We start from the raw sequence: 21,825 nt of genomic DNA on the forward strand, positions 1-21,825 counted from the left end.
ACAGGGTTGGGCTCGGACGAGACAGCGCCTGCGACCGGGCGGCGGACAGCCCGTCCCATCTTCTCAAACCACATGTGCCTCAGCACAGCCATTCTGGAACTTGCGTCTGTCTGAGGCGGTTTTGATCAGCCGTCTCAGGGCTTGGTTGAGGATCAGATGGCATGAACACTCTGGATTTTTTGCTGGAGGCTCAATGGGATTGCACCTTGTCTGAAGTTCGGGGTCCTTGGGCTGTGTCGGGTCTTTTCTCGCAATTGGGTGTGTGTGAGTGGGTGGTGCACGATCTCCGTTACGCTTTCCACGCCATCTGGAAGATCGATTGAGTTCGTGCGACAGGTGAGGTGTGTAGGAGGAGCGGGGAGAGCACAGCACCAGCACAGCACAGCACCGCAGCTAGAAGGGACGGGTGGGAGCCTTTCACTGGCAATTGCGCGGTGGTTGGGCAATACCTACTGCTGCTGTACTTCTCTTAGACGACAATGTCTAATTCTGTATTTGCACCTACCAGGGACGGGCAATGGCGGAAAATGTTTCTTTCAACCATTTGTTTTCCGTCCCCGAGTTGCGTGTCGTAGATTTCTCTCCACGTTCATTTGCTGAAATGGCCGGGCTAGATAGATTAAATCGACCGTTGGGCAATTTAGATTGTCGATTTCTCCTCCAAAAGTGGGCTGGGAAACGCACCAGGGCGACAGTTAGCACTCTACCCAGCAAGCAATTACTGGAGGGCTGGTCTTTCCAGGGCATCTCAGCGCTGCTATGGGTGTGCTGGGGGTTAGTTGCTGGGGGCTGGGCTGGCTTCGTCTGTCTTGTCTTGGGCATTGGACCGTGTGGTGTCGTGGAAGCGAGGACAACGACAGCCAGCAGAAACCTGGGACGACACCTCCAGGTCAGCGCAGATACATGTCATCCCACCACACGGTTGCGGTGTTCGGAAGTATCCCGCTAGGATGCGATGATCTGACGGCAGACCAGACGGCCCCAGTCTCACCCCTGGTCCCTTGGCTGCAGGGGCACCTCCCAGATGCCCCACCCTTCGCCTGCCAAAGGTGAAGCGGCAAGGGGTCTCATTGGCCCGAGCTCGTTCTCTAACCGCCCACGACTTGGTAGTGCAAGACCAATCACCGTGATGCGTTAACCTCTTGCCAGTTCTCTCTCACCTCTCTGGGCAACTCTCTACCAATTCGAACCGTTGCTTGCCCGCCTCCACGCTTGCTCAACTCATATTGCTTGCAGCAGGAAACAATGCATTGCTTCCTTCCCTCCTCGGGCTACCTCCACGTCTACGTACCTTACTATGCAAGACTCGTTCCTGTCCCTATCCCGGCTACCCTTGCATCCGTACCCGCCGGCCTACATCCCTCACCCACGTCCGCTCACTGCTTATTGCTCACAGCGAGGTTACGAAGCCAAGATGCCCACGCAATATGCGCTCTCTCTACCTCTCTCTCTCTCTTGTAATTCCCTCTACCGCCATGTATTTCCCCATCGTGCAGCAGTCAAGTGACGGCTGCAACCCCATCACACCCCGGGCCCTGGCCCTTCTAGTGCGCTGTCCACGCGTGTGTGACCACCATCAACTGGCCATCGACTGAGATCATGGGCGGTCTCGGCCGTGGCTGGGTCCTGCTTCTGGCGGGTAATGCTACAGTCTGCGCTGCTCGACCGACGTATGATGCCGCTCTGCGCGCCGCTTTCTGCATTCTGCACTTCTTTCTTGCATCCATTCCCGCCCCAGACCAAGAACCATGAACGCTTAACCCTGGTCTTCCCAAAGCCGGCGTTTCTTAAAACTCGTCTGCCTCCAGCTCTCGCGTGTGCACCCTTTCCGTCGTTTCCTGTCTACCACCTTTTTCTCCTTCCCTCGTCCGCCTCCTTGCTTCACCAGTGTCCCTGACAACCGTACTGTCTGATCTTCAAACAAACTTCATGCGACGGGGGCGATAGAGCACGGATCCCTGACGAACATCACGTCCTACCTTACTGCGACTCCACCACAACGCCTCATCATCCTGACCTCTGCCTCACACACTTACCCCGTACCTGTCTTCACACAACGGCTTCCCGGCACTAGGAGAATATTCCCACACAGAGCCTCACAGGAACATCACACGCCGTTGCCATCATCCTCACCAAGACCCTCACCATTGCTCCACCACAACCACAACACCGCAGACCAACTTGGGCTTGAACCACCGACCACCCCCTGGCTCCGCCTCTTATCGTCTGCCTGCCTGGGCTATAGCAGACCAACAACAACCCCCAACACCCTCGCGCAACCAGAAACGTCTCAATGCCGCTCGGATGCCCGCTGTCATCATAGATCAGATTGCTCGAACGTGGATCTCTAGAGAACTCGCCTCAGTATCGAGCCAGAAACACCCGATAGTAGTGATACCCTCCCCAGCCAGCTAGCCCGGGGCCACATCCTGATACAAGCCTCAACCAGCCTTCTGCGCGGCTCGGTGTCTTGCCCTCTGGGCTGGGCAAGCCCACACTTCCCTCGACACCTCCTCTCCACCCATCACCACCCACCTCACCCCCCCAGACCCCTGGTCTGTTGGCACTTCCACTCCAGGACGTCTCATCCCATCCCGACTCTTCTCGTCTCAATATAGATCTGTCTGCCCTCCCCGCCTTGGGATCGGTTGACACTTTTTAGTCCTTCCCTCTCGCACCTTCTCTTCTTTTGCCTCGCCAGCGTAGCCTGTCGATAGCCTTCTTTTAATATCGACATACTTCTGTTCGACGCCTTCACTTCTTCCTTCAACCCGCAGGTCCGGTACCTTTCCTTTCCTTTCGCCGTTGCACGGTTCTCTTCGACTGAGTCGCCTTTTTTGCACCAACCCGATTTTATTACGCAAGAGAGGACTCCGATCTCGACGACCGTTTCCCTCGTTCCCTTCATTCGCTGGTTTTCGGGTTTTTGGGTAGCAAGAGGTTCAAACGACAGTCACGATCACACGAGGTCATCGAAGGGTTTCAGCGCAACAGGCAGAAAAGGATATCACTAAGACGTTTTCATACGACACCGCAACTGAGCAATCAGAAAGAGAGAGGAAAAGAAGGGTTCAAAGACATCAAGAAAGTCAACATCAGTATTTCGTAATCGGGAAAGATGGGTCGTCTTATCAAGAACCACTGGGCTCGCCTCATCGTCATGAGCGCTGCAGTTTGTAAGTCCAGACTTACACCAACGGGCCTAAGCCCACGCCATCACACTAGTTGCTAACTCTATTTGACAGACCAGTTTGGAGCCGCTCTCGAGGGCTTCTTCTGGCCCAAGATCTTTTGGGACTTTTTGACCAAGACCCTGGATCCGGCCGTCAAGCCTATACCGGTACTGCAGATTATCAATCTGATCATGTCGGTGTTCATGGTGGCCCTCGAATGGCCCATGCCTCTCATCGCCGGCAGCGCGATCCACCGCAGTCTGGAGTTCCGCCTCATCATGCTCCCTCTCACGACTCTCGCCGCCGCCCTCATCTACCAAGGCACCAACGCTGCCCTTTACTACCTCATCGCTCTTGTCGTCTATTTCTGGGCCTACAGCGAAGGAGAGATCATCTGCGCTAAGCCCTGGACACTCCCCCAGAGAGGCGCTCGCGGCAAGGTCTAAACTAAAATCTCGCCTTTCACGCTCATCACTCAGTGTGTACAACCCGTCTCGCCTTCGCAGGCTTACAACCCGACCGAGAGACAACCCGTGTGCAACACTCAACCCCACGACGAGCAACACCAACCTCCACCCCCAACCTCGGACGAACCTACGAAACCCTAATCGTTCTTTCTCTGAGCAATGATTCCAACCGAATTTCTTATACATGTTTTTAACGATACGATTTCAATCGAATATCACGGCATCTAGCATCGGCGTTTTTCCTCCTCAATCCGATAGGGAAAAATCGAGTTTTCTTCTTTCCAATTGTCCATCAAAACCTCACAAAAAACCAACACGGCTAAAAAAAAAACCGGACTTCTCGAAAGACAAAAGAAAGATTTCCTTTTCGGGTCAATTTCCTCTCTGCAAGTCATCTCTAAGCGTTGGGCGAATCACTTTCTTCTGGTGTGGGTGGTCGAAGAGGAGGACAGGTGGACAGGGGGGCAGGGTCAACCATGTTGGTATTCGTTCGTCCTGTTTCGCAAGAGCGGGGACCTTAACGAGCCTCATGGGCTGACGTCGGTGGCCACGGAGACAAGAGGCACCCTTGGCGGTTGTATCATCCCGAAGCCCGGCTCAACACCATCTTGGGTTGTGGGGCTCGGATGGATGGGATGGATGGTGGGAGGAAGGAAGAAGAAGAAGAACAAGAGTGTGCCCCTTCTACCATGTAAGAGAAGGGGGGAAAGAAGCCATCGCTGTCAAAAGAGAATGTGGCCATGGATACCATAGCGAATAGCCATACCAATGCTACAACCTAATGTCAAGAAGACCAGAACTTGCCAAAGCAACTCACACGATACATCCGTCGGCCCATTGTGTGAACACATAACCACCCACCCATGCCTTGCTCTGCTTCCTCCTCCCTCCCTCCCTCCCTCTCGATTACCGCTTGGGGAAAACTTGCTCAAACTTCACGGTAAAGACGGCAAACAAGCTTAACACACGCTGACATGTTCACCCCTACTTTCTTCCCATCCTTCCAGAAGAAGACAAAAAAAAAAAAAAAAACCTTACATCATTTGACAAGACCCTGAGTAAGTATCCAGTCAGCCCTCTTCCCGAAAGGAGAAGCTAGCCTCACAACCCGGAATTCTCGTATTCACCCCAGGCCATGTCGTCTTGGGGGCTCGCCCAGCGGAGAAAATTTAAACAAGAGATGCGGCTACAATCTTGCAATTTGCGTAGGGCAGTGCAAATTGCAACTGTGGATTCGCCCGCTGGATCCCTTCACATATAGCCCGGGGGGGTGGCGGAGGTGAAGCGGCTTTGCCCAACGGCCAGGTGCCCCCAAAACGGGACGATAGCACCGCTTCTATTATCATCACAAGCGTTGTATATGCAAGGAACAAGCAAGTCAAGGAGGAGAGGGAGAGTATTGGCGAGATTTCTTGAGACGACAGCGAAGAAAAAAAGCGAGCAGGGGCCGTCTCGAGGTCTCCACGTTCACAACACCTGCCCGAAACACTGTCGAAACGGGCGCACATCACGAGCAGCGGGTGTTGGGCGGTGGACAGCGACTGACACCCCACCACACCGAATTTTCCTCTTCTTGTGACAGGACACACCACCTCTCTCACGTGTGTTGCGTGCGCCCCGAGAAATCGTCTGGTTTTTGGTACCTGCAGAAGCTAGCTAGCTGGTGTTGCGCGTGGGTTTGGGGTTAACAAGTCTTTATATAGCCCAGGTGCCCCGGGCGGTCGGGCTCGTTGCTTCGCGATGACCCAGCGGTTGGAAAGCGGGTCCTTACATGCGGTTACCTTACTGCCATGAGATTAGGTACGCTGTCTGGGCGTAGTCGATTGGACGGAGTTGTTCATTTTACTTCAAAGAGCTGTCAATTGGAATGATGAAGGCGTATTGAAGAAAACATCATCCGGAGGAATTTGGAACAGCCCTGACGATTCTAAGGGCGGGGAGAGAGGAACGACGGTTGCTGCCAATGCTCGCCCGGGCCATTGTCGGTAGCGGCGGCAAGTATTGTGCGTACTTGGCGGAATCTTGATGTTTGACAATCACACGATGATAAGACGCCAAGTCAGGAACGAAAACGAATTGGGATGTCATGCGCTCATGATTAACTATCTCATCACTAAGGTAGAAATCCATGCAATCGACCCGTGGCTAAACACACTGGCGTCGATATGAGCCCTTGACGAACTCGGGGGGAATGTTTAAGGTTATTTAGCAAGGTAGCATCCCACTCTCGAAGTAGCCCACTTGCGCAAACCTTCCCCGCCATTGCAATGGTCATTAAGAGACACAATTCCCATCTTGATGTTGAGTATCCTTCGCCCCAGCGCAATTCCTTCGCTGACCAGTTCTGCACAACATCATCGCTCAAAATTCAACGCTCTGATCCATTACGCCTGGATAACCTTTGCGTATGTCTCGATCCGTGGAGGCGCCTTGAAACTACCTTCCGGTTGCGAGACAGTCCATGCCGACTCCAGCCGGTGCATGTTCTTGCCATAGGGGCCTCCTAGTGGGCGACCATGCCGCCCTGGGAGTCGTTCTTGGGACCTTGGCGGTCGGGGAACTGTCGAGAGTTCGTCAGTATGGTTGACTATTTCTGGCTCAACGTGAAGCTTACCTCAACGTTCTGTGTGTCACCCTTCTCCAAGATCTGCTTGATGACATCCTCATCGACGTGGGTGCCGAACTCGTTCTCCAATGAAGCCTTGGAGGCGGCATCGTAGGTGCCCTGTGCGCCCTGCCTATTTGGGTTGTTAGCCGCCGCGCGCACCATTGAGGCTGATGTGGTGATGACGAAGAGGTGAGGGGTAGGTCTCCAAGCCGGTCGGCGGGTAGAGTGCAGCTTTTGGCCAACCACCGACGACCCAGGCCGCTATTGTGAGGTTGGGGCGTATCGCCAGCCGCCAGTGTCTCTAGACGGCCGAAAGGGTATAGAAATGATAGGCCGGTAGACCTGATAATGTGTGAAGACGATTGTAGACTTACTTGTGCGTGACGAAGATCTTGAATGAGGAGACGAAGTGAGCCAAGGGAACGGACTTATCGCCCTTCCACTTCTTGTACAGCTCGGGGTCCTCGACGAAGATGAGGAAGTCGTCGTTGGCGCCCTTGTAGTGGACCTTGGTCTGCTGAGCCTCGCCGCGAACCATTTTGACTGTGTTGTGGGTGTTGTAGGTGGTAGGTAGGTGTGGTGATGGTATTGTGATACTGAGCTCCAATGGAGGTCTTTCGCTGGTGCTTGAATGTGTGTGTGAAGACGAAGATCGTCGGGTATCTTGATATTGTTGAGGTGATGGGGATTGATCTGTGGAATGAAAGTAGAAGGGAGCTTCTGGAAAGGCTTTTTAAACCATAGGCTAGGGAGGGGAGCTTCCTCAGCTAAGGCAGGAGAGGGCAGGAGCTGTACAGCTTGTGATTAGGAAGCTACGTCATAGGTGCGGGAACACGCGACTGCCTTTCATCACTGCCCCGCCATTCGAGCTTGCCCAGGGAGAGAGCGGGGCACCAGTGCCTCCGTGCTCCTTCCAGGTACGTCGCTTTTAGGTACCGGGAACACTGAGCGTTCCTGCATTACACCACTCTAGTACGTCACTGCTAATTCTCTGACCAAGATTTAGGCCAAAGGGATTTTCACACGTTGCGCCTGGAATGATCCAGATGGAAAAGGAACATTGGGGGCAGGTCCAGCCTCCTTGGAATTCCCGCACTCTCGTGTCGCGGGGTACATTGACGCAAGTCACCCGAGCCTCGCTGACCAGCAATCACCACAGCAGCATGCCATTGTGGGGCTCAAGAGCTGGAGCTGAACCTGGTGGAAGCTTCCCAAAACCTGGAGAGGTCGGACATCCGTTTACCTTCCACCTGAGGCAATCAGAGATCAAGCCACATTGCAAACCTCACGATGGCCTCACTGACATCACATGCGACACGTACGTCAAAGGCCCCAGCTTTCATGCAATGGAGGGGTATCATTATGCTCTCGTCTGCTCGACGACCAAAACAGCCTAATGCTGCGTAAACTAAGAATAGCTGGGGACAGGTCACCTCTGGCCGACTGCCTCGGGTACTGTAGATTACCCAATGCGGGTCAAATAACGAATGTGATGTCTTCATGCTCCCATCCAACCCAATCTATCAACCGTAGTGATGAACATTCGTTAGTCATAGCTTCCTGCTATCGGAAGAAGCTTCGGATGCCCTGCACCCAGTCCTCCTTGTTCAATGTTCCAACTCTTCCCCATCGTAGCGACGGCTTATGGGACAGCCTAGGCACCTTTTGTGCTCGGGCTTGGTTAACCACGTCCAGTGGACGAGGAGACCTCTTGGACGGCAGTGGGCTTCGACGAGCTCGAGGGATGTTATTTCCCGACGCCGTACGCAGAACAATCGGCCTAGAATGTAGAGCGTTTACTGCCACTCCTTTGTCGCATTCTAGCCGCAGCCGCTCAATTGGATCAGCGTGCACGTCAAGCTTGACCGGGCCCAACATTGGCGTCGTGGGAGCGCTGACCGTGCTTTTGAATTCGACATCGTCGTCAATCTTCGGAAGCCGGGCAGTTGTTGTTTCACTCGCTTCGTCATCGGAAACGTGCTTAGCGTCGAAAGGCTCAGCCTTGGTAAGCTTGGTGGAAGGCCCGTGATGTGCGTCCTCCTGTTTCTCGCCCGAGTCATCCTCCGACATAAACTTGCCTATGCTTGCCACGCTGTTTGACCTCTTCGCGAAGGAGCTGGCGATGCTCGCCACACTCAATTTTCGCATCACAGTGCTGGCGGAGCTCCGGACAAGATGCTCGCTGCGGGACCTGCTATTCATGCTAGGGAACGGCAGCACGTCGCGACTCCAGATGTCAGACATCAAGGCCTCTAGTCGTGCTCTTTCGCCGCGCGGAGGAGCAATAACGGGTATGCGTGGGTTTGCTGTTGTGAGCAACGACTGCGAACGATTGATCGATGAGCTCGAGGTTCCCTCCGAGCCATCCCGCATAACGCTGGTGTTCTTGAGAATAACCTGGCACAAGGGCGACTTCGGGCCCACGGTGGTAGCACGATGGATCGATATTCGACGAGCAACAGTGCCTTGATCGGGGTCAGCAACGGCCGATACTCTGGCAGTCGTGATAACTAACCTGGTTTTCTAAACACCGTGCCCAGGCTTCGGATGGGGAGAGCAATAGAGCTGTACAAGTTGGGATCGACCTGCTCCTCATTTCTCTTGTTGGGAATCGACAACCTGCGGCGCCATTCCTCCTGCTCGCGCGGCGTGCATGCAGTCATGAGTATTTCATACAGTTGTGAGTCGCATTCGAATACAAGTTTCCACGAGAACGGAGCCGTATGACACTGTAGACCTGCACTTGTGTCAGTATAACGGGCCAAAGCAAACAGTGAGCTGTGCACCTACCCCGACCGTTGTCCGTTTCTTCAATCTTGATACCGTTCAAGTTGACACATGCTTGGATCGTATAAATCTGGTCCACCTTGCTGGCCGAAGCCAGACACAGGATATTGTGGTAGAGAAGGCAAATCATGTACTGCCCCTTGGCACCCTCCTTGGTTTGCCAGCAAATGTGCAGCACGCCGCAAAGTTCGACATGGCCAAATGATCGGATCCGATTCTTGGATGCAGCATCTAGCTTTTGTTCGGGGAAGGCCAGCCGATCTTGGAGAATCCACGTCTTTTCCAGGGTGGACTTCATCCGAGTATCGTTGGTTGCCCGGTTGATCTCCGCCGTCGCCTCTCGCAACCGGAGAAGGGCACTCTCCACCTCCATGTGGGAGTTGGGACAGTCTGCGACGGGCGTGTATTTCAGGAGCTCGGCAAACAAAAGCGGATACTTGCAGATGCGCTGAATCGGCTGGTTACGTGTCAGTTTGTGGTTACACGCAGTCAAGGCTCTTGGTGTTTACCTTCACGAGGAGGTCGCCAATAGTCAATGACTTCTTTGATTGATCGGCATGGGAGTTTGCAGAACCTAATGAAGAAGCCAGCGCCTCGATGCCCCTTTGATAAGTATCCCATTGAGGCATGGTGCGATGGGCTGAGGCGACATCTTTGATCATCAGCTCGTACTTGGCTCCGTATTCCTCATAAACGAAGAACCGGTTCATCTCGTGTTTTGTTAGCCACGGGTGTTTGCAGTAACCTAAATTGGCTGGGAGCCTACCTTTCTGCTAAAGACTTTGGCGACGGCGCCGGCTGTCTGTGCTTCTGACATCATCCCGGGAACATCTTGCAGCCAGCTTATGGCCCTGTCGTCTTCTGGCACAGAATCGAGACTTCTTAGCCGTTGGTGGCCACGAGTAGGGACTTTGCTAGATGTAGCAGGGACGTCTGCTTGCGAATACTCGGAGTCTGGAACAACTCTGTGCAGCTCCCCTAAGAGCTCTTCGTGGAGTTCAACAATGTCGGTAAGATTTCGATTGATCGAAGATCTCAAACCCATTGGCAATGTTGGGAGGGACGCAAGAATCGTAATGTATACCTGCGATGTTTAGCTCTGTGGGCTACTGTGCTTGGCTGGAGACATACATTCATGAGGAAGCGAATATCCCCAATGTAGCCTTCCTCGGTCTGAATGAGCTCCTCCAAGATGCGCCGGCGTTGTAAAGCACGCTCCGTTGCCATCGGGTCAGCCCTTACAGGCCACTCAACATGGCAACTGTCCTCTGAGCACCTTGTTGCGGTGAAGGATGCTCTACTGCTGCGATCAGTTCTGGACTGGGCAAAGGAACGGCGGGTGTATCCCCGAGGACGGGACATAACGCTGCCGCTCGCAAGACTGACGCTAGCACTTCTCACTGCCGCAACAAAACCGAAAGATGAGCCTGACGATGACCTCCTGTGTCGAGTCCTCCGAGATAGAGCTGACCTATCAGCCGGGTCGAGGAGTTTCCAGGGTAGGGTGCCATCCGCGTTCATAGCTTTGGGGCGTTGCCTGGCTCGTCGGTGCAGGTTCCTCATCCATTTGTGAAAAGGTCCATGGTGTTTACCTGGTGCGTCTGACTCTGACAGCTCCTGAACGTCGTCGTCGCTGTCGTCCATTGAGATGCGAGGGAATGGGGTAGTGTTGCCGGATGAGTTGTTGCTATCGTGCTCGAGCCCAAAAGCAGCCATGCCACTCAGAGTGTCCCAAACTTCGACGCCGTCAATATGTAGGCCGTCAAGTTCGGATGAAAGGTCGACATCTTCGAGTTGGTCGTCCGTGGTGGATGAGTTTTGCCGGGGCATTGGCGACGGGGTATTGGATGTGGCGGGACATGTCTTACGGGTGATTCGGACGGAACCTGAGCGGGAACTTGTTCCAATAGATGTAGAGTCTGGTGGCGATGGCGATGCCATTTTGAGGTCCAAGAAAGAGAATGGTAAGACTGGGTTCCAAGACACCAAAAAAGAGAAGAAGCAAAAAGCAAGCCCTAGAGGATTCAAAACATGATGTACGTGAGCAACACCAGGAGATGAATGATGCAAAATTGGTAGGACTGCGAGCTACGGGAGAGGGTTTTTTTTCCGGGAGGGTTGAAGAAGCCAACGAGGATGATGTCGCGGCTTGGAGTTCCTGACTCAAGGAGACGGGACGAAGGCCTGTGGGGGTTGACTAGAGCGAAGGAGGGAAGGGAGGAGTTGGAGAAAGAGTAGGAGGTGGGATGGCTCTTTCAACACGGCAGAGGAGGAAGTCTGGAGGCTAAAACAGACAATGGAATCGAGGAGTGGAAAGTCCTGGCCGAAACCACGTAGTTGGAACTTGTCCGGGACTATGTCGCGCGCACTTGCTTCGCCGGCTTCGAGTCCTGACGACGATCAAGCTGCATAGCTCTCACAGGTTGGCTACTACGAGAAAACGCGGCGTGGTACGGACCTGCAGTGGAAAGTCGCACCCGGCGAGTCTACCAACGAACCGGACGGGAGGAATGCAGCTGCGGCATGCAACGGACGAGAAAATGTAGAGCTAGTGTGAGACTCGTTGTCGGGTCAAGATCCGTGGATCTTGCGTCGCCGACGCGAATTGGACGGCGGCGTTGCACCTACGTCCAGCCGGAACATGCATATGATGCTGATGCTGTCCTCTGGTCCGGACGTGACGATTGGGACTGATTGAAGCTCGATGCAGGTTTCTGAAGATGGCGTCCTTCATACATGGCCAGCTCAACATGGCGGTGACGGGCCGCCTTCTATCAGCGCCATGTCTCGACGAGCGGCGTAGTGAGCGGGAGACAAAGGACGCTCTGTCTACCGGTCTCTTTGGCGTGTACCGGTCATCAAGATTTGCCATCCGTTCGCCCCTGCCCAACCATTGGCTTTGGTGGCTTTGCCCACCATCGCGCGCCCGAGGAATACACCAAGATACGTGGAAAAGTTTTGAGACCTCAGCGACTTTGGAGTGGGTATGAAGACGTTAATCGCCGCCGATGGCCCACGTCTTCGTCCTACCTTACGCAAGACATGAACCCACGATGCTATGCATGCGTTGCATTGCCGTTCGCCGCATGTTCGGCTTCGTTTAAAACCTGACTCGGTCTCGGCGATGGGTCTGGTGGTTCCGGAGCGGCCTAGTCCCAGTCCAGGAAAGACGGGGCCCGCGGGACTTGGTTCGGATCGGGAATGGGCAGTCGTTTCGTTTCTGAAGTGTCCTTTTCACGCGGCACTATTATGTAAGCAATATCATCACAGCTCGCTTACCTAAGGTAAGTAAGGTACCTGGATGGAACGATAAGGCGGCAGCTGGATACATCATACCTCACCAATTGATAGGTAGGCACTCATGTCGGGTAAGCTACGATAAAGACAGGGTCGACACTTTGCCGAAGTAAGCTTACTAATTAACGAAACGAAGGCACCTACTCCCAGGCCGTAGATCCGACACCTTAGTGCTGAACACTGCGAGGCTGCTACCTGGTGTTTCCCGGTGCTCAGATGCTCAGCAGCAGCAAAACTCAGTGTTTGATGATGACCTGTCCCTTCTACTGCTCTGCCCTACGGGCTCCCCGCCCTGGCTGGAGTTGCCGTCTGCAGCATGCTGCGTGAGACCTTGATTGGCTCTTGCCCCACGTTTTCTAGCCTCATCGTCGCAGTGGCTAGTCCCCGATCCGGACAGGGAAACACAGGGGAAAAGCTGGGACCTTGGGACCTTGGGACCTCTGTAGCAGGGGGAGCCCCCCACCGAGCCTAGCCGGAGACGGACTAGCTCGGGATCTTTCTCGACGGCAAAAAAAGTAGAGTTGCAGAAGGGTAGCCTGGCACCGGCCACTGAACGAACACGTAGAGCGTATTGGAAACTGGCTGTTCGGCGACGATTTCAGCTTCCTGCCCCACCGCCAGTGCAATAAGATATGCTGGCTGTCTGATCTCTACTTTTTCCAGCACCTTCTCTCCTTCATATCTTCGACTCCTAAACCTTTTGTTCGGTACAGGTTTGGAGTTTCTTTCCCTCTTCCTCCCCTGTTGAAGAGCTACCGTTCTCGTTCTCATCAACACGCCGGATCTCGATATCGATCACCGTTGAAGCTCGGCTAGCTGTTGCCGGTTCTCGACAAGCCACGTTCCGCGCTCGGCGCATCTTTCGCGATGGAGAGCGCTTTCGCCTCACCCACCGACAAGGTCCTCTCTACCCTGGGAGTGAACCCCAATACCGGTCTCACTGATGAGCAAGTCATTGCTTCAAGAACGAAGCACGGCAGAAATGGTGAGTTGCTTTGCGACACAAAACCCGAAACCCACGATAGCTCCGTGCTAACGGTCTGTCCGCAGTCATCCCCGAAGACCCGCCCACTCCCATCTGGGAGCTTATCCTCGAGCAGTTCAAGGACCAACTTGTGATAATTCTTCTCGGCTCAGCCGCCGTCTCGTTTGTCCTCGCCCTGTTCGACGAGGAGGAAGGCTGGAGCGCCTTCGTTGACCCAGCAGTGGTACGTAATCCCAGATGCATATACCCACAATACCAAGACTTTCTCGGGCTAACAGTGCCGGTATTCCAGATTCTGACCATTCTCATCCTCAACGCCGTCGTTGGTGTCTCACAAGAGAGCAGCGCCGAGAAAGCCATCGCCGCCCTCCAGGAGTACTCCGCCAACGAGGCCAACGTCATTCGCAATGGCCATGTCTCCCGCGTCAAGGCCGAGGACCTCGTCCCCGGTGACATCGTTTCCGTCCACATTGGTGATCGCATCCCTGCCGACTGCAGACTTGTCGCCATCGAGAGCAACAGCTTCGCCGTCGACCAGGCCATCTTGACAGGAGAGAGTGAGAGTGTTGGCAAGGACGACACCTTCGTCGTCAAGGATGACAGGGCCGTTTTGCAGGACCAGGTCAACATGTTGTTCTCTGGAACGACTGTTGTTACTGGTCGTGCTAAGGCTGTCGTTGTCTTGACCGGATCTCAGACGGCCATTGGTGACATTCACGAGAGCATCACTGCTCAGATCTCCGAGCCGACTCCTCTCAAGCAGAAGCTCAACGACTTCGGTGACAGCCTCGCCAAGGTCATTACGGTCATTTGCATTCTGGTTTGGCTCATCAACATCCCCCACTTCAGTGACCCCAGTCACGGAAGCTTCACCAAGGGTGCTATCTACTACCTCAAGATCGCTGTTTCTCTCGGCGTTGCCGCTATTCCCGAAGGTCTCGCTGTCGTTATCACCACCTGTTTGGCTCTGGGCACCCGCAAGATGGCTGCAAAGAACGCCGTTGTCAGAAGTCTGCCGTCGGTTGAGACACTGGGAAGCTGCAGCGTTATCTGCTCCGACAAGACCGGTACTCTGACCACCAACCAGATGAGTGTGAGCAAGATCGTCTACCTCAACGAGAATGGCAGCGACTTGGTCGAGCTTGACGTTGAGGGCACCACCTTTGCCCCCAAGGGTTCCATCTCTTTTAACGGCGAGAAGGTCACTGATCTTACCCGCTCGTCTGCTACCATTCGCCAGATGACTGAAGTTGCGGCTGTTTGCAACGACTCCAAGCTCGCGTACGACGCTAGAAGTGCCGCCTACTCCAACGTCGGCGAGCCTACCGAGGGTGCTCTGAGGGTTTTGGTTGAGAAGATTGGTCCCTGCGCCCCGTACAACAGCAACCCTGAGGACTGCATTCACTACGCTAGCTCCAAGTACGAGAATGATCTCCCCCGCCTTGCTACCTACGAGTTCTCGAGAGACCGCAAGAGCATGTCTGTCCTGGTTCAAAACGGCCAGGAGAAGAAGCTTCTTGTCAAGGGCGCCCCTGAGTCTATCATTGAACGATGCACTCACGCTCTGGTTGGCGCCAATGGAAAGCGCCAGCCCCTCGACCGCAAGCTCTCTGATCTGATCTCCAAGGAGGTTGTCGACTACGGCAACCGTGGTCTCCGTGTCATTGCTCTCGCCAGTGTCGACAACGTTGGCAACAACCCCCTGTTGAAGTCAGCAAAGTCTACCGCGCAATACGCACAGCTCGAGCAGAACCTCACTTTCCTTGGTCTGGTTGGCATGCTTGATCCCCCTCGCCCCGAAGTCGCCGCCTCTATTCGCCAGTGCAAGGCCGCTGGTATTCGTGTTATTGTCATCACTGGAGACAACCGCAACACTGCGGAGAGCATCTGCAGACAGATTGGTGTCTTCAGCGAGTATGAGGACCTCAAGGGCAAGAGTTTCACCGGCAGAGAATTTGAGAACTTGAGTGAGAGCGAGGCTGCCGAGGCTGCTCGTACTGCTTCCCTGTTCTCTCGCGTTGAGCCCAGCCACAAGTCGAAGCTTGTTGACCTGCTCCAGCAGCAGGGTGAGGTCGTTGCCATGACTGGTGACGGTGTCAACGATGCCCCCGCTCTCAAGAAGGCTGATATCGGTGTTGCCATGGGTTCCGGCACTGATGTTTCCAAGCTTGCCGCCGACATGGTCCTCGCTGATGACAACTTTGCCACCATTGAGAGCGCCATTGAGGAGGGTCGTTCCATTTACAACAACACCCAGCAGTTCATTCGTTACCTTATCTCATCAAACATTGGTGAGGTCGTTTCTATCTTCTTGACCGCCGCCCTTGGCATGCCCGAGGCTTTGATTCCTGTTCAGCTTCTCTGGGTCAACCTGGTCACCGACGGACTTCCCGCTACCGCTTTGTCGTTCAACCCTCCTGACCATGATATCATGAGACGTCAGCCGAGAAAGCGTGACGAGCCTCTAATCGGCGGCTGGTTGTTCTTCCGCTACCTAGTCATTGGCACTTATGTCGGTGTTGCGACTGTGGCCGGCTACGCTTGGTGGTTCATGTACAACCCCGAGGGTCCCCAGATCAACTTCTCGCACCTCTCTCACTTCCACCGCTGCTCCAGCGACTTCCCCGAGATTGGCTGCGAGATGTTCGCTAACAACGCCGCCAAGTCTGCCTCGACGGTTTCGTTATCAATTCTCGTCGTAATTGAGATGTTCAACGCCATGAACGCTCTCTCGTCCAGCGAGTCTCTCCTCTCTCTGCCTCTCTGGGCCAACATGAAACTCGTCTATGCCATCACCCTCTCGATGGCTCTTCATTTCGCCCTGCTGTACACCCCCTTCCTTCAGGGCCTGTTCTCCATCCTGCCCCTAAACTGGAACGAGTGGAAGGCGGTCTTGTACATCAGCGCCCCCGTCATGTAAGTTGTCCCTTAACCCAATTTCCGATGATATACTAATCTTTCCCTAGTCTCATTGATGAGGGTCTTAAGGCTGTCGAGAGATCGTTCTTCAGTCAGAAGAAGGCGATCACATCCTCCAAGGCAAAGAAGGAGGCTTAGATGGATAGAGATCAGCTCAAGCTAGATCATAGACCACTTGTACCATAGCAAAGCTGGCATATCTTACACACAGTGTACATAAGACGACGCCATAGCACCACACTTAGGCTAGAAGCCCCAAAAGAATGTGATTGTAAAACAAGGTCATTCGTCTAGTTCATGTAGGCCTCGTAGGCCGTCATAGTGGATTGTTTCCATCTATTGGTACAGCTAGAAACCGTCTATTTGCAGCGGTCCTATTGAGCACGTTCTTCCCACCACTTCTCACCGTCGTTAAATTAGTCTTGTCTGCCCTTGAGCAGCCTCTTGGTGACCTTGTCCTTCTCAATAATGTACACGTGCGCACCCCAGCCAGACAGTGCATCTCTGTCAACGGCGTTCAGCAGAGACTGGGAGATCGTTTCGAAAAGCTCCTCCGGGCCCTGTTGGAAATGCTGTCAGAATTTGCCGCGACGTAATTTGCGAGCCCAAGGATGCTACATACCAGATCCGGCTCCCATAAGCTCTCGCACATGCCGAATAGCTGTTCAGAGGCGGTACCAGAGACGATGAAGTCCTTGGCGAAGTCGATGCAGCCAATGCTGTCGAAACCGCAGATGAAGGGCTTACCCGTCTTGGGATCGAGACCGGCTACGACGGGAGAGACGAAGTAGGGACCGAAACGGCGCTCGTAGAGGGAGCTGCTGACGAGGTTGGCGAAGGTGGTAGGGGCGATGTTGCGCTCCTCGCGGAGGCGGTACATGTTGACCTTGTAGCGGAAGAGGTCGCCGACGGTAGTGACGTCGGTAGCGAGGCCGGTGAGGCCAAGGAAGACGTCGCCGTACTGGAAGATCTTGGGGAAGTTGTTGGAGACGGTCAGGGCCTGGAGGCCGAGACGGAGATCGCAGGCTATTGCGACGCAGTCCTTGCCGACCATTGCGACGCAGGCACCGCCATCTGTGAAAGATTACATGTTAGAAAGGCGGGTTCGATGCAATTCGGGGCATTGTCGGGTTGAGGGGAACGAACTGATGGAGAAGGGGGAGCTCTGGGAGGAGAAGTTAGCTTGGTGGTCTGCACCTCGAGGCTGAGGAGGGGGAGTGACGAGCATACCATCTTGGCTCCTGGAGCGAGGGGCCGCTGGGAACTGGGAAGCTTGTGTGTTGAGTCGAAGCAAACGGGCCGTCGAGGATCAGGTCGTGATGTATCGCGGGGTTGGCTGTGGATAGCCTTGGTGTTGCGTCGAAGGTGGTCGTGATGGATGGGCAGGTGGGAGCTGCAATTGGAGGTTGACGGGATCGGAATGCTGAGGTGCACCTGCTGCTGGCTGTTCTGCTGCTACTGCAGGGCAAGGCAAACACGCATGGCGCGGCCGAAGCGGTCGGAAAATCCACGTACAGCGGGCTGAAGCTAGCTGATTGGCCCGAGCTTGCTGCCGGGCTGGGCAGCTCTCAGTGAGTGCTCAGCGATGATGCACGTCCCCCGGTTGCCTCTGCTGACTACCTCCCGTCTGCCTGGCCTGTTCACGTATCCCGCCTTCCCTACATTGACAGGCGGTACCTTGACTCGGCTTAGATCTGAATGCAAACCGAAGCATTCGGTTTATACAAACTCTTACTTCCGAATACCGCCTTTCCGGCCTTGGACGAAACGACACCGCTGCCAAGCGCTGTGTTGTTACTTTCCTCACTGTTCCGCCGACTTCCATCACTAATACAAGCCGCGAGAGCTTGACGCAACAACAGGTTGCCCCCCGCCGAGCATTCAACCCCGCCAACGACACTTTGACCCTGATACAACAACTCAAGGCCAACCTGTTACCTTACCTCACGACACCCGACTTCTTACCTGTTGTCGGATACGATCTTGCAAGAACAAACCACTAGAAGCATATTACCACGATGTCTTCGCATGTGGTGGTAATCGGCTCAGACCTGCGAAGGGCCACCGTCAAGGTTAGCCCAGGCACCTATATGACAGATGTCCTGCAAGAGGCTTGCAAGAAGCTCAACTTGTCGAGCGACAAGTACATCCTCAAGTATGTTACGCACCCGGAGAGAACCATCAGAAGGTCCTTGTCACCACTTGCTAACCAGTTGGTAGACATAAGCAAAAGACCGTCGACCTGTCCATCGTCTGGAGAGTAAGCGGTCTCAGCCCCGGCGCCAAGCTTGAGCTCGTCCAGAAGTCGAACACTCCCTCCGCCGTCTCGGTCGCCCTCCAACTGCCGATGCCCGAAGCAAACACAGCGCCAAACGGGCGACTGATTGAGAAACTCCCGAGCGACTTCACGATATGGAAGGTTCTGCGCCAGTTCGAGAGCGGTGTTAGTCAAGGCAAGAACCTCAACATCACCGCTCGCGGCGTCGCGCAGACGACAAGCGGAGGAGCAACTGGCAGCGGCCAGATGTACTACGAGACGCCAGTGCTCAACATCATGGGCCGAGAGCTGGCGACATTCGAGGATTTCCAGAAGACTCTGTCGCAACTTGGATACAACTCAGGCAGCGTCCTGATCAGGCTGTCCTTCCGAAAGACGGAGCAGACGTTGTTTGACGCCATGGAGCAGATCAGTCAGTTCTTCGCCGAGGTTGAGGCCGAGGCGAAGAAGAATAGTCAGGTTGAGGCCGCCGCCCCTGAGCCCGCGACGCAACCGGCGCCGACTGAACAAGTCGCCCAGACTGCAACCGAGGAGGCGCCCACATCGATGGAGGGTACGGACGACTCACAAAACCAACAAACAAACGAAGCGCCGCTCCAGGAGGCGGCAAACCAGGCAGCGGCAGAGCCTGAAGCAATGGACGTGGACCCAGTCGAGCCTCTCGATCCTTTGCAACCCGTCAGTGTTTTCCGGGCGCCGAGCGGCACAACACCAGCAGCTGCTCTTGCGGATGTATCAGAAAACGACTACACGCCGACAATCGCACATGCCCAACTGCACCAGGCTCGACTTCAGCAAAGCTCCCAGAACAAGAGGCTCCTATCAGACAGAGAACTGGAGGCACAGGCTCAGGCAGAGGAGGCAAAGCTAGCGTCTGTTTCGAAAGTTGTCGTGAAAGTCAGATTTCCCGACAACACCTCTGCTCAGTGGGAGTTCGGCCACGAAGCCACCGGCGCCACGCTTTACCAAGGAGTGAGGCAAGCAATGGCACACACGGGTCAAGCTTTTAGACTGGTGATCCCTGGCAGCAAAACCGTCATCAAGGACGAGAACACGCCAAAGAACCGGCTCATCCACGACTACAAGCTGACACGTAATGTTCTTCTGAGCCTGGTTTGGGATGACAGCGTGCCGGCGGATATCCGCAAGAAGCCCTTCCTGAAGGGTGACATTGCGCAGAGGGCCAAAGACATTACAGTACCAGACGTGCCCAAGTACGTAGATGAGAAGGACGACGGTCAGAAGGCGGCCGCAGTGGCTAAGCCAGAGAAGAGTGAAGGAGGTGAGGGTAGTGTGGCCAAGAAACTGCCCAAGTGGCTTAAGCTCCCTGGAAAGAAGTAGACGGAGCTGTTTTCCCTTTTCATGTACAGCATCTAGCGCTGCTCTGTGCGGACGGTGCACAGCATCCATGGGCGGAGTTTTAGGCTTAGAGGGATGGGACCAATGCTTTCGATGACTTGAGCATGTAGAGAGGCAATCATATCAGACATGTCACATTGCACAAGCGAGACTCAGTTCATGAAGTAGGAAATCGAGGCAGCAACGGGCTTGCTTGAAATTTTGGTATTTGTCGTGAAGCTGCAATGCTATCCCATGATGCAAATGCAGCAGCCTTCATCAGAAACTGTGAGGAAGCTTTCCCGGGAAAGAGACCACTTTTGTGACCACACGCCTTATACCCATTTGATACTTTTGTTGCCCAAAACCGACCCCGATAAAAACTTTGCCGCAGTGCAGCGCAATAAACCCGATTTTGATTTGATTTGTTCCGTTTAGTGACCGACACGGCGGGACTCGGCGATGACGCGGGTCATCTCCTCGACCTTTCTCTTGGCACGGCCGAAGGTACCGAGCCTCTTCTTGGCGAGCTTACGGGCACGCTTGTCCTTGGAGTTGCGGAGGAGTTCGATGACACGGCGCTCGTAGGGAGCAAGGCTGGAGAGGGGGGTGGTGGGTTAGCAAGCGTGATGCATGATGATGTTGGTGGACTATCGTCCGCCATGGAGATTGTGTGAACTTACCCGGCAACCTCCTTGACGACGTCACGGACGAAAGAGGTGCGCTTGCTGAGGTGGCCCTTGGTGCGAGAGACACGGGGCTTGACGACGCGAGCGGTGGTCTTCTATATTGGGGGAAAATCACAACCGGTCAGCGTCCATCTTCTGCAGTAAAAGCGAGGGTGCTCGCTCCCCTCGTGGAAGAGAGGGTGTGTTGTGCAGAGATCCTCCACGAGGTGAGACGAAGCGGTGTCATGTATCCTTCAGAAAATTGTTCTCTTCCTCCTCTTTTCCCTCGATCAACCTTCACTCCTTGTCCTCATGAGAATTCCCCTCCCCTTTCGGAGACAAGTTGTTCTTCGAGTTCTTCGGAAGTCGATCGATCGAGAGAAAATCGGGGGATAGTGAAAAATCCTCTTCAGGTCGGGATTGCGAGGCGACGTACGTGACCGTGGTTCAGGCCAGTGGCCAGACCAGAGCGGGCGGGAGCTTCCTTGGCCATCTTGATGCTGCTGATGGACGGTTGGGTTGTCGGGTTAGTATTGTCGTGGTGGTCAAAAGATCAAGAGGCGGCCCTCCGAAAAAAAAGTTCGGGGTGGAATCGAAATTTCGCGAGTGGGTTTGTGTGGTCACGTGCTTTGGGGGTTAGCGAAAAGATCTGGCTGGCCGCGCTGCTGCAGGGTGGGTGCGCTTGGTACGAGCAGCGCTTGTTATCCCCGATGACCTCTGATTGGCCCGTTGGCTATCTAGAGGCAAGTGAGCATGCTTAACAGATTCAGCCGGCTGCTACGTATACATGTGTTAAGACCTTTTTCTAGACGGTCTCGCAGCGCTGTTGTCGCTTCATCTCACCGACTTTCGACATGGACCAACACTCTTTTGGGGGACAAATTTAGATACATGTCTATCGAATGCTGTGCCTCGACTGAAGGCGACGATTCACCGCATGCAGCTCGTATCTGCCCTCGAGCGTAAGAGCCTCCGCGAGAAAACCCACTGCCAGTTCAGCATGGTTGCTTCTTCCAACGTACGTGATTCCCGAATCGGCAAGGACTCTGCCGTGGAAAGAGCCGCGCGTTGGCGCCGTGTCAATCAAGCATTTTTGGCCTTTTGCTGCCCTGTTCTACATCTAAGTAAGTACGGGTATCTTATTTCGTGGACAGCCCAGCCCCCAACCTTTCAGCTTCCAGCCTTCAGCCCCCCTTGAACACCGCCTCCCATGAATGCCTTCTGAACCATGAATTGCGGAGAATAAATCGGCCCATTCAGCCAGGATTTGGCTTTTACCCAAAAGGGGGGCCAAATGGGATCAAC

The 21,825-nt window shown here is 54.5% G+C and overlaps 7 protein-coding genes across 7 annotated transcripts; 3 read left to right on the plus strand and 4 right to left on the minus strand.

Moving 5' to 3' along the window:
- Positions 1-3,118: 3,118 nt before the first annotated feature.
- GCG54_00004086 (uncharacterized protein) lies at positions 3,119-3,619 on the plus strand (the record flags this gene model as incomplete). The annotated part of the gene is made up of 2 exons (XM_045404141.1): positions 3,119-3,176; positions 3,246-3,619. 2 exons carry the CDS (start codon positions 3,119-3,121, stop codon positions 3,617-3,619), a joined length of 432 nt encoding a protein of 143 aa, XP_045263976.1.
- Positions 3,620-6,143: 2,524 nt separating this feature from the next.
- On the minus strand, positions 6,144-6,786 carry GCG54_00004087 (uncharacterized protein; the record flags this gene model as incomplete). The annotated part of the gene is made up of 3 exons (XM_045404142.1): positions 6,144-6,200; positions 6,255-6,378; positions 6,623-6,786. 3 exons carry the CDS (start codon positions 6,784-6,786, stop codon positions 6,144-6,146), a joined length of 345 nt encoding a protein of 114 aa, XP_045263977.1.
- Positions 6,787-7,811: 1,025 nt separating this feature from the next.
- On the minus strand, positions 7,812-10,976 carry GCG54_00004088 (uncharacterized protein; the record flags this gene model as incomplete). Its single annotated transcript, XM_045404143.1, has 6 exons — positions 7,812-8,713; positions 8,764-8,985; positions 9,039-9,492; positions 9,545-9,745; positions 9,802-10,119; positions 10,167-10,976. 6 exons carry the CDS (start codon positions 10,974-10,976, stop codon positions 7,812-7,814), a joined length of 2,907 nt encoding a protein of 968 aa, XP_045263978.1.
- A 2,223-nt stretch (positions 10,977-13,199) lies between these two features.
- On the plus strand, positions 13,200-16,374 carry GCG54_00004089 (Calcium-transporting ATPase sarcoplasmic/endoplasmic reticulum type; the record flags this gene model as incomplete). Its single annotated transcript, XM_045404144.1, has 3 exons — positions 13,200-13,317; positions 13,383-16,233; positions 16,284-16,374. 3 exons carry the CDS (start codon positions 13,200-13,202, stop codon positions 16,372-16,374), a joined length of 3,060 nt encoding a protein of 1,019 aa, XP_045263979.1.
- Positions 16,375-16,652: 278 nt separating this feature from the next.
- Positions 16,653-17,469, minus strand: GCG54_00004090 (Proteasome subunit beta type-3; the record flags this gene model as incomplete). The annotated part of the gene is made up of 4 exons (XM_045404145.1): positions 16,653-16,796; positions 16,859-17,310; positions 17,383-17,401; positions 17,467-17,469. 4 exons carry the CDS (start codon positions 17,467-17,469, stop codon positions 16,653-16,655), a joined length of 618 nt encoding a protein of 205 aa, XP_045263980.1.
- Positions 17,470-18,254: 785 nt separating this feature from the next.
- On the plus strand, positions 18,255-19,855 carry GCG54_00004091 (uncharacterized protein; the record flags this gene model as incomplete). Its single annotated transcript, XM_045404146.1, has 2 exons — positions 18,255-18,391; positions 18,457-19,855. 2 exons carry the CDS (start codon positions 18,255-18,257, stop codon positions 19,853-19,855), a joined length of 1,536 nt encoding a protein of 511 aa, XP_045263981.1.
- Positions 19,856-20,286: 431 nt separating this feature from the next.
- GCG54_00004092 (60S ribosomal protein L36) lies at positions 20,287-21,013 on the minus strand (the record flags this gene model as incomplete). The annotated part of the gene is made up of 3 exons (XM_045404147.1): positions 20,287-20,449; positions 20,536-20,636; positions 20,957-21,013. 3 exons carry the CDS (start codon positions 21,011-21,013, stop codon positions 20,287-20,289), a joined length of 321 nt encoding a protein of 106 aa, XP_045263982.1.
- Between the last annotated feature and the right edge of the window lie 812 nt (positions 21,014-21,825).

The sequence above is a fragment of the Colletotrichum gloeosporioides genome (genome assembly GCF_011800055.1).
Source record: "Colletotrichum gloeosporioides strain Lc1 chromosome Unknown consensus_48, whole genome shotgun sequence".
NCBI classification, from domain to species: Eukaryota; Fungi; Ascomycota; class Sordariomycetes; order Glomerellales; family Glomerellaceae; genus Colletotrichum; species Colletotrichum gloeosporioides.